Raw genomic sequence first — 16160 nt, 5'->3', positions numbered from 1 at the left:
TTTAACTATAACCCTAGTGTTTAAAACACCAACAAAGCTTTTAAAAGTTCTTAAAAGAAAAGAAAAAAACAAGTCTTACCTGCTCCAGTACATCTAGTTTGAGGTCCAGCTTGCTGAGCACCACATCTCCACCCCATAGTGAGAGCTGGAGGTCAGAGGGCTTCAAGTTCTTGATGTACCGGTTCACATAACTCATCAACAGTGGAGTGACATAGGACTCCAGCATCCTGAGCACCCTTTAGGTCTGCCTGTACAGATTGAGAGATGATTGAATTAGTGGACAATGAACAGTCTTTGTGTTCGGCCTTAACCAATTTTCATTTGAGTGTATCCTTCAATATCACACTGTATTTGGCCAAGAAAACTCACTTAATGCTGAAACTGCAGCAACTGAGAGCTTATATTGCTTAGCTACGACATACTGGGACTGATTAATGGTAAATTATAGAATAATTACAACAGCATGATTCATTAAATTATGCATTGTCAAACAGGTTTGACAATAATAGTGCTACTAATATTGTGGGCTTTGAGGCTGCATATCAGTAGTGTGACCATTAGGGGTGGGCGATATGAGCCTAAAATAATATCACAATATTTCAGGGTATTTACGCGATAACGATACTCTTGGTGATATGACAAAACACTAAATAAAAAAAAAATACTTAAAGAATACACTGCTGCAACAAAATGAAAATTAAATGTATTTTTGCACATATGATACGGCACACACCTAACTAAGATATTACAAAAATACAAGAATTTCATCAGATTTGTAACAGAAGTCAATGATCCAGAATGTCATAATACAAATAATGACGTACAATACAATATAGCACACCCTAGTGACTAATGATTTTTTTTTAGTTCTCAAAAATGACAAAAAAAACAAGTCAACTATATTAATTTTAGGATCTGTTTTAAAACTCAAATGTAGAGTGAATGTTCTTAAGGTTAGTCACCTGACTGGTCAAATAATAAAAAATTAGTCAAAACTGACACAGTTCAATTCAAAGGTCTAATTAACGTAATCTTGCATGTGATTATTATTTCCCTTATAAATTTACTACAATATTTTTTTTTTTTTATTTTACTTTTAGGACATTTTCCATGACTTTCACACAATGTGCATAAAAAAACCTTAATTAATATGAACTGGTTATTGTCACCTGGTTGCTGGAATGATTATCAGAAGTAAAAGATTTAAAGCTCCCCTTGGTGATCGATAGACTACAACTGCCTTGGTAATAAATAATAGCTAGATAGAATGGAAGTCATGTTGCATATTAAATAGAAAGCCATGAACACAGTATAAGCCTACATATATGGGTAATGCTTTCAATTATTCTATATACCATTTATTACAGATAAACACGTGCACAAATAGTGCCATGCATTGCTAATTTAATAATAATGTTGAATGTGTATATCATTAAGAGTTAATGATGTTCAGCTTGACTCGCTGTAGCTGACTGACCTTAACTAGCAGGAAAATGTTTGATGAAAAGCTGCTAACAGGAAGGTCTGCTAATGTGTGTGAGACACGTGTGTGAGGCAATGTTCTAATTATCAATGTCAAACGTCTGTATGATCAAAAGTGACTGCCTACAATTATGTGTTGATTTTTTAACTTTCATAATCATTAAAATACATAACACTGGTGTAATTATTTCAGACACCCTGTCTGTATGACAGTGCTACATTACAAACTACAACAAAAATGCAGCAGTAGCTAAAAAATCTATTCCTAATGGGTCAACTTTTCCATGATCACACTAATATTTTCAGGGCAGCTTTACATCTTTTTCTATGAGCTTCCATTGGGAAATGGATTTAAATTTCAAAATGTTCCCGATTTCCATGAATGCACAGCACGTTTACTGCTGTGGTGCCTGGTGTTCTCTAAACTGTTAAAGTGTTTAATTTCATCAGCAGCATTGGGACACCTGTTCATTTGGTGTTTGTTTTCTGAACTCAAGGGTACCAAAAAGTGTTAACCCTGCTTTAATGTCTCTACTGTTGTGGGAAGGCTGTCTTCTAAATTTTGGAGCATTGCTGTGGAAATTTGATTGCATTGAGTACAGTTGAGTAAGTCAGAATGTTGGATAATCACCACTCTATCTCAACACCAACCACCGAGATCATCCCAGGCGTTCTACATGAAGCAGAAAACACGGTTTACTGAGCTCAGTAATGATCCTGCCCATTCCTGGCATTAAGCATGGAGCCAATAGGCTTATGTTTATTTGCGTACACAGAGTGTAATGTTGGCAATGTTGTGAGTTTGCTGGATGGTCAGTGGAGTATGTTAACTACTATTGACGGAGCTGGTAGAAAAGACATGGGACCAGTTTTGGTGCACGTAACAAAATAAATAACAGTCCCTTTTAGCTAATTTAACATTAAACAGTCAGTAATTTACCTGATAGCTAGTTAACTAGATAACTAATAAGATAATTTCAGTTAGTAAGATTAGCTAGCTAAGCCATTTAGCTAGCTGGTTAGCTAACCACCTAACTTAACCTACCAGACACACAAAACCTATTAACTAGTTAAAACAACATTTTCCAGACAAGGTAAACAGCTTCACCTTCTTACAACGTTGTAAGAATGTGTAAAAACAACATTGTGACAATGTTGTGAGTTTGCTGGATGGTCAGTGGAGTATGTTAACTAACTAATATTGACGGAGCTCGTAGAAAAGAGGTGGGACTAGTTTTAGTACATCTAACAAAATAGACAACAGTGTCCTTAGTTAATATTAAAACATCCTATTAATTTAATAGCTGGCTAGTTTAATTAATTCAGTTAGTTGAATTAAATAATTTAACTTGTTAGCCTACTTTACCTACCAGACAATCATCTTTTAATAGACGTAAACATTGTGGCAATGTTGTGAGTTTGATAGGTGGTCAGTTGAGTATGTTAATATTGGCAAAGTTGGTAGAAAAGACATGGGAATAAACTTTTTTTGTTAATGTAATTTGTGCTAAGCTAGCCAAGTTGCTGACTAGTTGTGAGTTTTCTGGGTGGGTGACTATGTTAATATTGACAGAGCTGGTTCAAAGGACCTGGAACTAGTTTTAGTGCACATACTGTGAGACAACATTAAAATATATCAGTAATTTAACTGATTGCTAGTTAGATTAAGTCATTTAGCTTGTTAGCCAATTTAACCTACCAAACAATCACAACGTGTAAATACTCCACAACGTGAAAATACATCATTGTGGCAATGTTGTGAGTTAGCTGGGTGATCAGTTGAGCATGTGAACCAATATTGACAAAGATGGTAGAAAGGACTTGGGACTAGTATTAGCGCACCTAATGTTAGACAAAATTACTTTGTTTTTGGAAATTTAACATTAAAACACCTCAGTAATTGAACTGATAGCTAATTTGCTAATTGGATTAATTAATTTAACTTACTTAGATTAGTATTTAGCTTGCTAGCTTGTAGTTAGCTAACTAACTTTACCTATCTGACAGACAAAAAACAAACAATTCATCATTTAACATTGTAAGAATATCTAAAAACGTTGTGGCAGTGTTGTGAGGTACATGGGTGGTCAGTTGAGTATGTTAACTCTAATATTGACAGAACTGATAAGAAAGACTTTTGACTAGTTTTAGTGCACCTAATGAGAACATTAACTTACTTTGTTTTCAGTAATTTAACATTTAAACATCTCAGTACTTTAACTAATAGCTAGCTGATAACTATATAAATCATTTAGCTAGCTTTAGCTAAGCTAGTTAACTTACTTAACCTAGCAGACAAGAGAAAACAAACCAGCTAAGTTAGCTAGATAGATATCTAACGTTAGCTAGCTAGCCACTATTACAGCTAACATACATGTTTATGAAGTACAACGACCACTTTAGCTAGCTAGCCTAGCCTACTTTTACTGTAGCTACTGTACAAACACAATGATTATTTTGCTTTGTTTATTATTTCAGTATTCCGTTGTTATGGTTTCTTGGATTAACGTTACTTAGTTCATTAGAAGTGTCAAACAGCTGGACGCCCCACAGCAGCAACAGACAAGTTCAGTATTTCTGCTCATGTTTTATAACTGTTAACAGTCAAACACAGGCTGTTCACACACTTTAGTAAGTCAGCGAAACTCGCAGCAATTTCCTGTAGGGGTTAATTCAGTTCATAACACAGATATTTAACACAGGGGCTCCTTACTTCAGGTGTAGGGAAGGTAACTAACGTTAACTGTGCCGGAGGACTCAGCTAGCGTTAGCTAGCACAGCTAGCCCCTCAGCCTGCTGGCGCATCCAGCTCTCGAGCGAGGCGTCCCCGCTGGAGCACAGGTGAGCCGCGGGTCGGGGCACTGCACCTGCCTGTGCTGCGTTCCCTCAGAGCGGACAGACTGTGCCCTCAGCACCGCTCTAATTCATCACCGCGGAGCTCCTCCACCGACCAAACATCAACACCACCAACACCACCGCCGCCGCTTCCGCACACACAGGCATGACGCCCCGCTACACAGCCCTGACATCACTTCCCTTAAACGGGCCGCCGCATACACATATAATATACATATATACATTATTACACTGAATTATACTATACATGTATTGTATGCATACAATATTTTATATTGTACATGTATTGTAATTATACGCATATATTCTAGTATTATACAGCTCTGCAAAAAAAATAAGAGATCACTTAAAATAGATCAGTTTTTTTATGTTACCAAATTGAAACGCTCGGGAATATAATCAAGAGAAAGCTGTATGATTACAAGCCATTAAACCAAACTGAACTGACTGAATTTTTGCACCAGGAGTGAGTAGCATAAAGTTATCCAAAAGCAGTGTGTAAGAATGGTGGAGGAGAACATGCCAAGATGCATTAAAACTGTGAACAAAAACCAGGGTTATTCCACCAAATATTGATTTCCGGACTCTTTAAACTTCTTTTCAGTATTTGAGGTCTGAAAGCTATTTTTTGCATCTTTTTTGTTATTTCAGCCATTTCTCATTTTCTGCAAATAAATGCTCTAAATGACAATATAAGAATAAAACAACAATATTCATTTTGCTCAAACATATACCTATAAATAGCAAAGAGAAACTGATTCAGAAACTAAAGTGGTCTCTTAATTTTTTTCCAGTGCTGTATTTATATATATTTATATATATTATGTCTATAGGCCGCGGCGTATTAAACCTTCACGAGTGAGCGAGTGACGGATTTCAGCAGGTTTAAATCATTGTTTAAAACACTCACCTGTGTCTTATGTCCTAATTTAGAAGCTCTGATCATGGCATTGATTTTAATCAATGTATCAAAATGCATTTCAGTCTTTAAACAAGTAATACATTTTTTTTTGCCAATGTAATATGATTTTTTTTTCAAGTGGTTCAAATCATGTGTCAAAAAGATTCGAATCTTTTTTAAGTTGCTCGAATCCATTATTATTAGATTTGAATATTTTAAAATATTTAAAAAAATAATAACAATTTGAATTGGAATTAAAAAATGTAGTTTAAATCCAATTTCAAAAAGACTCGAATCTTTTGTTTTATTGTTCGAATCAATTTTCGAAAGGTTTTGAATAGTTTTAAAAATGCAGGTGATTCTAATTACTGTTTAAAATCATTTGCAGTGTTTCTGGTTGTATCATATCACAAGATTTATTTAATCCTTTAAAAAGTTTTATTTTAAACATTTTTTTATTTTTTTCATTTATTACGAGATTAATATCTGATCATCATTTGAGAAAAACTACATAAAATAATCTGAATGAAGATTAACCTAAAATGACCTTTAATGTTTAAGACGCGGATGTAAATAAAGCTTTGCCCACGTATATAAAACATAAATAAATAAATACATACATACATACATACATAAATGAATGAATGAATGAATGAATGAATGAATGAATGAATTATCAGATATTAATGATCAGAGTGAGACATTTTGAGAAAAACTAGATAAAAATTATCTGAATGAAAGTTATCCTAAAATGTGAGTTTAATCCTCCCCAATATATTATATTATACCTGAAATTCCATGGAATTTTACCAAGTTGACAATAGACAATAGCCAACATGCCATATGGCAACGTTATTTAATAATAAGATTGTAAAAACGATGTGACAAACTATTTGATACATTGTCAAAAGCACCACCGTTTGACAACGTTTTGGAAATGTTGTAAGAAAAAATAAAATGTTGTGCTTTTATTATTTTTTAAAATAAAGAAAGCTTTAGTCAAAGGCATAAGCCTAAATTGTTACAAAATAAACATGTGCGTTTATCTAGTTTTTTAAACTGCTCCATTCAGGTTGGGATGGTTTTTCAAGCAAACAAGCAAATAAAAATTAATTGTAGTATTTCTATAGTTGAGTGCACTAGTGTTAGTGTATCTCTTCACTGTCACAAACAATTGAATTGCGTATAATTCCCACTGTTCTGCTTTGCCTGTAAAATGTGTTGTAGAAAAATAGCTTTTCGTTTTGAACTGACACCGTGTAATGTTTGCATTGGTTAAACGTAATACATGTTTTTTATGTTATAGGGTTTTAGGAGGAGAGATAAAGAGCTGTCGGGGGTGGAGTGCAGATAAGGGCAGCGCAGCTTTGTAGAGCTGTATTTAAATCAGAGCAGCAGGTAAGACGTTATAATGTTATAACAGAACTGTCAACAGATTTTCTCTAAGTAATTAATTTAATGTGAAATTAACCTGTTTTTAAATAGTTGGAGGTTGACTTATTATTAAATAAAACGAATATTTTATTTATGTAAACGAATAACACAGTTTATTAAAATGCCCAAAGTGTAGTTACTGATTATTATCATTCATTAACATAATGTTAGTATTGCAATATTTTACACCAAATGTGTGACAGAAGCAACAGACCCTTAAAATGCCTGTACACGTCCCTGGTTTGGCTACCGCTATGTGTCTTTATTTAATTATTTAATTTGTTTAATATATTTGTTTATGAGTTTGCGTTTACCTATAGTATAACGGACATGCTGCAGATAACCTTCTCAGAGAAACTCAGAGACTTCAGTTTTTGACTAATTTTGGAGAATAAAAGCTCTCAAAAAGCAAGCAAAGTATATATTGTGAAAACTCAAAATAAGATATGGAGATCTTGGCATCACTATATAATTATACTTCAACTCGTTTTCGTTTCGTCAACTCCATATAATATTTTTTTCGTAATTTTACTAAAATGTTTGTTTATAAATCTAATTATTTTGTAATTAAATCACATCAGAATATGAAAACTATATTAATCAAAAAGCACAGCAGATGTCGCGTTGCTTAGTCAAAGTCATATCTATTCCCGTCCTTCTCTAAAGCTGAAATTCCACATACTGGGGGAGATTTGCTGATTCAGGATTTTGAAAACAATCGCTTATAACGTGACGACATTTCAGAATAGACTTTCCTACTGTCTGCTTTAAACTAAATATATTGTTCTGTGTATTGCCCTGTGTATTAGGCTAACCTTTTTAGAGCATTTCGTTCAGAATATATTTATTAATATATGACAACGTTCAATTCATTCAGTCAACATGTTGAATAAATTAAATGCAGTCGACTGATAATATAGGTAACTAAAAATGTTTTCATTTACGTTATTGTATTAAGTAGTGTCTTCATTCTGTTCACTTAATCTAACAAATAACGCCGTTTGTATAATAATAATAATAATAATAATAATAATAATAATAATAATAATAATAATAATAACAATGCGATTTTGCAAAATTAAACATATCATTTTAGAAGCACTGTAAAAAGACCCAGTGATCCAGCGATGCAGTAATTGCCAGTGTTCTTTAATTATTTCTTCATTATTATTGTTGTTGTTTTTGGTGATAATTAATATTGTTAATATTAATACTAGCTGTAGCATTACATATCATTAAAAACATTATCAAAAAGAATCCTAATCGATCTCACACTTGGACGATCTAAGCAAAAATATGAATGAATAAATTTTAATATTATTCCTGACTCGAATAAGAAAAGGCCTGATAGCCATTCGCAGTGCCGTCCTGAAAAGAAATTCATTAAAATCACTTGCAGCCTCTGATCCTTGTCGTTTTTTCCAAAATTAAAATATTTCAGCCGCCCAGCTTCACGCGTGAACAACCATGTCATTTTTTATTCTCCAGCTTGTTAAAATGAGATAAACATTCAGTATGAACCATAAAACAGGTTGAAATAAATAAATATCATTTCTGACAAAGAGATAATGATCTACATGTGATGAACTCAAGAGTGTACATCGGTTCCACGTGAATAACAGATAATGCGTTTGTTTAGTGTTGGGAATAAAAGTGTGGGAAACTAAGGCAGGTATTTGAATGCAATAAAAGAAGAAATACTGCGTTTTTGTATTATTAGTTAAAAGTAATCATTAGGTTCAAACATGGATACAGAAAGTGACTGCCTTGTACTGTGAATGGGAGGGAGCAGTGGCATCTGGACACAGTGTGGTTCCGCTCGCAGCGCGGTTAAATGCATCGCTGAACACGTGCGGTTGTTTATTGTGGGTTTTAAAGTCCATTTCATGCAAGAGCTTCACTAAAGCGCTGAATATTACATGTTGTAATGGACGATGAAGTGTTCCAGTACATGAGAGGAATAAACTACAACGTGTTAAAATAATAATAATAATCATAATAATAATAATAATAATAATAATAATAATAATAATAATAATAATAATAATAATAATAATAACACTGCAACAGAATGCTGATTTGTTTTACTTGATTTACTCTTTATAATTTTAAATACTAAACATATGAGCATGCAAACTAATTAACGCTATTCCTCATCATTATTTGCATGCTAACAATAGGCCCATTTACCTCTCCTTTCTGAGCAGTGTATTAAATTTACCATTTAGTCCTCAGCTATTTAGTCCTCAGTTCCAGAGCAATTTACTGTATTTATATAACTATATTTTTTTTTTGATAAATTGACCACAACCACATTTAATATAAAATAGTTATTAACAACACCGCATCGAATATAGCACCAATAATCGTAAGCCCTTTTTCAAAGAGCACAGATTGGTTAAGAACGAATTGACCCGTACTGTACGTTTGAGACTCAAGTAAGATTCAAATAATTCAATGGAAAACAACAGCTTGTAGTAGCTCCATGTAACAACATGTTAATCCCGCGTGAGCAGTGCCAAGAGAAGAGATTACCACGTTTAACTTGTGTTTATTTCTATACTGCATTTTACAAACATCCACATTTCAACACAACACGGCTGAATTTAGATACAGAGGTAATAAAAAAATGAAAAAAAAAATAAACAAACAAACAAAACAAGAACCGTTATGTACAGAAGTCCGGAGGGCGGCTGCAGGTCTGCTGAAACGCAGGTCCATGTTTGTCCTCGTGCAGCTTTTCCTTTCTCGCTTTCAGGTCACGCGACCTGCCCGAGCATGAGATCTGACCGCAGTCACGCCGCTGCTGACAAGTCCGCTATGTCCTTTAGGTATTTGGTTTGTTTTAGCTTTCTAGTCCAGGCAGCTAGTAGTCCCGGTGGGGTGTGTGTGTCAAACTATGCCGTCGCAGGTCACAGTTGCGCCGAAACACCTTTCCGCAGCGCTCACAGGAGTAGGGCTTGATGTCTGTATGGGTGAGAAGGTGAGTTTTCAGGTTACTTCTTTGATTAAAGGTTCTTCCGCATGTGGGGCATTTGTGAGGAGACTCCTGTTTAGATTTGAAGCAAGCAAATGATTATTCCCTTTAGCTTTTAATCAGAAGTGTTTAATCAAAAAGTCTGTTTGCTTTGTGTGTAGGCCTGTCCTTCTTTTATTGCTTTTTACAGTCAGACTAAACCAGTGGAACTAATCACATTGTATACTAAAGCCAATCCCACTTTTCATAATAGCCCCTTGTTTCTATAGAGACAACTTATCCTTATACATGGCATAAACAAGGATATAGAAACAATCGCGCTGTTCATTGTAGTGATCCCTCCAGGACCATATAACTTTATATATATATAGAGAGAGAGATGTTAGTTTTTATATAAATTTGGATAATACAAATTTGTTTTAGGACACTACAGCCAGTCGCATTTTTCGTAAATGTGATTTACTTCTATAAAAACATCTTTATATTATGTATTACACTATATTGTATGTAGTTTTTTATTGTGTGACCAGGCTCAGAAAAACGCTTCATCATACGCATGCACTTTTTTATAATTGTTAATAATATTTAGCCGAAAACAATCCATAAGCAAGCACACTGCCGCATTTGCTCAGCATTGCAATATTAGCACAATAACAAACGTGTAAGCTCTATCTCACCTGCATATGCAAAGTTTTATGAACAGCCAAAGTCCGTGACTGACAAAACCCCTTTCCACACTCCTGACATTTGAAAGGTTTTTCCTTGGAGTGAATGTATCTGCAAGCAGAACCAACAACAAGGGACACAGATTAGCTCTCTCAGTGGCACCTGACACAGTATATATTTAGCAATACACATAGAGTAACAACACGTGACACCAAATCATTAAATAAAAGTAGTATAGGCTACATTTTATGTGCATTAAGCTGTTAGCAAGAGTGATGCATGCCAGTACACACCGGTGGTCACGCAGGTGGTCCTGTCTCCTGAAAGCCTTGTGGCAGATGTCGCAGGTGTAGGGTCTCTCGTCTGTGTGGGTGCGCTCGTGGATTAGAAGGTTGTAGGACTTGGTAAAATGTCTTCCACAAAACTTGCAAATAAATTCCTTTTTGGTCTTGGACGGAAGCCTCCCCCTGGGGGGCTTTCTGTCCGGTGACAGTTTACTCAGCTCTGAGATCGCGCCGCCGAGCCCCGCCGCCAGCTTGGACAGGTCGCCGGCCTTTGGGGGGTCCTCCTGCGTAGCAGCAATGGCGAGGTTAGCGAAGTCGAACCGGGGTCTGTCTTTGTGCAGAGCCGGAATGACGTTAGCTATGGCACCTTGTTTCGGGTGAAAGAGGTGGGCTGCAAACGGTAAAGCAGGGAGGGAGAACCGAGGATCCACGAGGCCCTGCGCTGCCATCTCAGTGATGGTGGAGCGCAGTCCCTGCATGTGGGGGTAGCCCAGAGTCCAGTGGTTCATCTGCATCGTCTGCACAGCGCTGAGGCCGTAAATCCCTTGCAGGTGGTCGACTGCGGCGGGAAAGGTGTTGACCGCCTGTAGGAAGGAGTAGTTGGCGAGCTGTAAGGTCGGGTGGAGCGGGATCGGAGCCGGCAAAGTTTTACTTCCCATCTTCAATCAGCAGCAGAAACACTCTCACAACTCGCAACTGAACGTCCAGTGGGGTCCTGAAAAAAACACACACAAAAAATAGCACTGAAGATCACAGTGTGTCACAGCTCTGTAAACTGAGAATGATCATAGTAATTAAATAAACTGTGACATAAAAAAAAACAATATTCAAAAAATAATTTTCAACAATTTGCCACAGTTTAAGCGTGTAAATTTAATGTAGAAATGTATTTATTGTGATCTGCACGCAGTTCTCACTGCTGTTTCAATATGTAAGAATAATTAACTAAAACATAAAAAACCTTTCACAATAACTTGAATACACAAATATTTAATTACATTGTGTCAAAAATACAAATAGGCAAAAACAAATGTATAAAGTATAACATTTATAAAAATCTTAAATTTGTTTCAAATATTATAAGTCCATTATTAAATCAATTTTGTACATTAATATCGTCACTGAATGTGTAGTCATTTACATAATTAAAATTTGCCATGTTTCACATTTTGTTTTTTTTTTGTCACAACTCTATAAGAGTACTAAAATTAAATAATAAATGCAGGATTTTACTACATTTTGCGAACATAAAGAACACTGGTCACTGCAGCTGACCACTGTTTTTGTGTTTAATGAGTCCTACCCGGATTAACGGCGTGTTGACCACTCTCACTATTTTCAACACGATAGTTCTGGCGACAGTCGATTAAATACAATTATCCTACCGACCTAATATTTTTGTGATTATTGCTGTGTAAACGCGCCTGAACGGAAAGAGTGTAATTGATTGTTTCGAGATTATTTGAAGGCTACGGAAAATTCAAATGAAGCCAGTGGACGTCAATGCATTTAATTTAGACTAGTTCAAAAGTGAGACTTATAAGTACCCATAGAAAGTAATGGCCTATATAAAATTACTGCTGTTTAGAATTGGAATTACGCAATGTCAAATGCACTGTAACCCAAGCCATAAAGATAACAAACCGTTTCCACTTGCGATTTTGACAGACTTGAAGTTTAATAGCCTATAATTAGAAACACTTTAGTTTAATGTCATCCATGTATAATACATTAAACATCACTTTATGCTAGGCTTAACCTTTAAAGACAATTTTCAGCAGCACTTACAAAAAAATAGGCTACTTCATGTACATGTTGTTGTTATTGTTTCTGTGAATAGTAATAATAGTAATAATAATAGGCTACCTTACATGTGTATGTACTGCGTACACTTCTTGAGTAAATTATCTATGCGAGAGTGTGAAGAATGTTTTCAGTGTTTGAATCATTTCTACTACATGCACTTTCACAGTCACACACCTCTTTTGCTTCCACGAGGAACCATGTTTGTAAGAGATGTAGGAGTGTGAAGGTCAGTTTTTAAGAGTTTGATTAACTTCCACTTGATGGGAAAGTTTACCAGTTTGAATATTCTACACTCTTCCTTGCATCTCTTACAAACGTGGCTCTATGTAATGGAAAGAGTGTATCATTTAAAGAACCGCTTCAGTAGAATCATATTTTTAAAGGGTACCATCGTGTCTGTGCATGATGTAGCCCAAATAAAAATTCTAAGTCTTCTTGCGTTTGTTGGCCAACACTGGCTGAAAGTCTGCATATTGCCCCCAAATAGCGCTGCCACATACTAAACAAGACGATTACAGAAGACACGAGAGCTAATTCGGATTCTTACCCAGCAGAAATGGATGCCAAAGGTCGTGTTCAGCAAGTGCCGTTTGTCAGTAATCCACAGTAACCAGAAGAAAACGACAGAGTTTGGCGTGTCGCGAAAGCAGCTCTTACAGAAGTGTCCATGTAAACTTCAATGTCTCAGCTGAGTTGAGATGATTGAAAAAGAAATGCGAGGTTCCCGCGGTGTAGTGCATGAGGAGCTTCGTCTCTGTGTGCTGCTATGTTGAGAAAGGTCTTAGCTCTCTAGTTGCGAGTCAAGTGCGAGTGAGGGGCAACAGGTCCAGTACTTTTCAGGGCTGGAGCTCCGGAGCGCTCTGCCCGCCCTCGACACGCCCTCTCCCCGCCGGCAGCTCCAATCTTCTCCTCTGTTTATTTGTGTTTGGATAGCAACTACGATTCCGGAGGACGTCTCACAGTTCAATACGCATCTGACACCCAAAATCTAAACTGTAACATTTTTGGACGATAGATGATTTTCTGGAGACACTAAAACAGATCAAGAGAAAAAATGTTTTTATTCCCAATTCCTTGATTCAAATCCATGGTCCTCTGACAGAAATGAAGCACAATATCCAAGCTCATTATTGTTGCACAAACTTCTGGCACCTGCTGCTCCAGTCTTACGCTGTTATTTTAACAGTCGCACTTATCTACACATAGTTTCTCATTGGCAGGTCTTCTGCATATCTAAAAACTTAATTATGGCTATTTAAATAAGGATATATCCGTACAGTTCGTGTAAGGATAATTCCAATCAGACATTTCTAATGTTTTAAAATAAGTTTAGTCTGATAATATACATTATTTGCGTAAGATCAGAGCCCGAGGCCTATTATTACTACTTTATTACATTTAAGTGGCCATGCTGAACTACGAAAGGAATTTTGAGCAATGATAAGAACCATTTTTCTATAAGAATCCATGCTTGTTTTAGAACTTTATGGGTGTGAGAACCCTTCGCTTGATTTAAAATTTGTTTCCAATGAAAACGTTCTCCAGACTCCACACAAATATAGTATATTTTGAAGCAAAAGCGGTTGTTTATTGGAATTGCTCAAACAAAAATTGTAAGCACCTTTACATTTTCATGAAAATGAAAAAAAAAAAAGTTTTTAATTATTAACTTTTTTGGTCATCTTCCCAGACCATTTAACAAACCAAAAATTATTTATTCACCCTTGCTTTAATTAAAACAATATGCCAGTACTGCCGTTAACTGTAATAAAGAAAATAGGCAATCCTGTTTGGATTTGACTTTGCAGCAGAATATTATATATTATCTCTAAGAAGATGTCCTTTGCTGACACAATTGATTTTCTTATATTTTGCTTTAAATAGCTTTAGTATATTTACTACTAGTAGTAGTTGGTGATAGTTTATTCAGTAGACAATAGAAAATAGTACATTATTTTGTCACTAGACCTAAATGTAGTAATTTATATTTTTGTTTATACTCCAGTTAGTAAAAAACTCAACAGTTCTTTGTCAGTAAACGACTCATTTGGTTCACACTTCAGTAGTCTACAATACACTACGCTGTTTTTCATACTTTAGTCAGCAAACACACATACACAGTCTTTCATATTTTAATCAGTACTTCTTAAGCAAAAGCATTGTTAATTTTTTTATCAGACAACAAAAATATTTACTGATAAATATATATAGTCGTTAGAATATATAAGTGTTAATCATTTAGTCAATAGATTTTAAAATCGTTCATACATTAGTAGGTAAACTATATTTTTCTTTAATTAGCAGATCATCCTACTTGTTTATTCATTAGTAAGTAGACTACATATTAATATATATTAGTATCTGAGTACGTCACACTCAAACATAAACCAGAGTATGTGAAAAAAAATCTTAAAGACTGATTAAAACACAAATCGCACTATATGCAATAATTATTAGAGTACAAAAATACTGTGCAATACCTTTGCTGGACTATTCTATATCTATTATTTTGTGTTTTATTCAGTATACAATACAATTCTTTATTCCTTACACAATTGTCATTAAGGAGTCAGTCATCTAAATTTTACATGTTAAATTCATTTCCAGAAAATACATCGATAGTTTTGATAAGGCTTCCTAATAATCAGTAAATAACTAAACAATAATACATTTGTTACCTAATTTCACATATAGTTTGTTCTATTCAAACATGCGTTACGCGGGTTTTAAACAGCGCTTATTCATATATATAGACAGAACATTTTCTCATGGTTTATAGCTTATAAATACATCATATATAAGATTTCTCATCTTGTTCTGTAAACTCTGTAGAGTCAGGAATGACCAGACACACAACCTCAAGCCGCTCGAGCAGCAGGAGTGCTGTTTAAACAGGTATACAGCGCCGCCTATCGACCACAGAGATCATTAAACACACAGATATGGGTTCATCGTGGCAGCGAGAGAAGATTAAGCGGCAATAAATCAAAAGCAAAAAAGCAAACCTAAGCATTTGTTATGTTTTAGGTGTTTGTATTATTAGCAATGGAAATGTCACACACACGCCCTTGCAGGTAGTAACCATACCTCAACTTTCTTTTTTCTTTTAATTTTTGACACAGTTCGAATCTGACAGTTGTTCTGTACACTGTTTTAAACTGTAGTGAGTAATGAACCAATAAAAAATATTCAAAATGACCCGAATTTAAATATTTTTACATTTACGTCCAATAAAAATAAAGACGCCTTTTATTATTTTGCGGTTTTTGAGGTGTATGATATTAGGCCTAGATGACATTATGCATCAGAGAGAGATTATAATATAATATAATATAATATAATATAATATAATATAATATAATATAATATAATATAATATAATATAATATAATGGGCATGTTGGCACCTTCTTTAATCTGTATATTAAAATATTAAATGGTAGTAGAATAGTAATGGAATTTTAACTACAACTTAAATAACTTAAAATAAGGCTCCTTTATAAAGAGTTTATAAATAGTTATATAATAGTATATATAATAGTATATAAATTAAGTTGTACATTGTTTAAAACCCTTTTAAAAGCAATGTTTAAAAGCACTTACAACACATAAATAGAAAGAACAACAGTGAAAATAACTTTTTTACATATCTAATGAAATAAGAGAAAGAGAAGAAAAAGTCAGTTTCGTCCTTTATAATGTTATTATAGTTAAATGAATAAAATTATTATTAGATATGCTAATACTGACAGATG

The 16160-nt window shown here is 34.7% G+C and overlaps 2 protein-coding genes across 4 annotated transcripts in view; both read right to left on the bottom strand.

Annotated features, from left to right (window-relative positions):
- The window catches only part of LOC103040889 (intermembrane lipid transfer protein VPS13B), a 315108-nt gene extending 310634 nt beyond the window's left edge, over positions 1-4474 (bottom strand). For both annotated transcript variants that reach the window (XM_049463977.1, XM_049463976.1), the window contains exons 1-2: positions 4196-4474; positions 80-248 (exon numbers count right to left, since the gene is read on the bottom strand). In XM_049463977.1, coding sequence (XP_049319934.1) covers positions 80-226 — 147 coding nt within the window. In that variant the 5' untranslated portion in view covers positions 227-248; positions 4196-4474. The remainder of the gene's footprint in view (positions 1-79; positions 249-4195) is intronic.
- Positions 4475-9208: 4734 nt separating this feature from the next.
- osr2 (odd-skipped related transciption factor 2) lies at positions 9209-13236 on the bottom strand. 2 transcript variants are annotated; one of them, XM_007234724.4, is made up of 4 exons: positions 12954-13236; positions 10610-11315; positions 10328-10427; positions 9209-9722 (listed from the first exon to the last, which is right to left on the bottom strand). In XM_007234724.4, the coding sequence occupies exons 2-4, from the start codon at positions 11257-11259 to the stop codon at positions 9540-9542; spliced, it is 933 nt and encodes a 310-aa protein (XP_007234786.1). In that variant the 5' UTR covers positions 11260-11315; positions 12954-13236; the 3' UTR covers positions 9209-9539. The 2 variants fall into 2 exon arrangements, with proteins under 2 accessions (XP_007234786.1, XP_007234788.1); XM_007234726.4 differs by having other exon boundaries at positions 9209-9640.
- Between the last annotated feature and the right edge of the window lie 2924 nt (positions 13237-16160).

Source organism: Astyanax mexicanus, chromosome 1 (assembly GCF_023375975.1).
Source record: "Astyanax mexicanus isolate ESR-SI-001 chromosome 1, AstMex3_surface, whole genome shotgun sequence".
NCBI lineage: Eukaryota > Metazoa > Chordata > Actinopteri > Characiformes > Acestrorhamphidae > Astyanax > Astyanax mexicanus.
This window is presented reverse-complemented; position numbering and strand designations above follow the sequence as displayed.

Excerpts from the sequence above, each read along its gene's own strand:
- osr2 (XM_007234724.4), bottom strand. The coding sequence starts at position 11,259 with ATGGGAAGTAAAACTTTGCCGGCTCCGATCCCGCTCCACCCGACCTTA. Across the intron at positions 10,428-10,609 it reads GACCACCTGCGTGACCACCG|ATACATTCACTCCAAGGAAA; the intron begins GTGTGTACTGGC and ends TTCTGCTTGCAG. Across the intron at positions 9,723-10,327 it reads ATAAAACTTTGCATATGCAG|GAGTCTCCTCACAAATGCCC; the intron begins GTGAGATAGAGC and ends AAATCTAAACAG.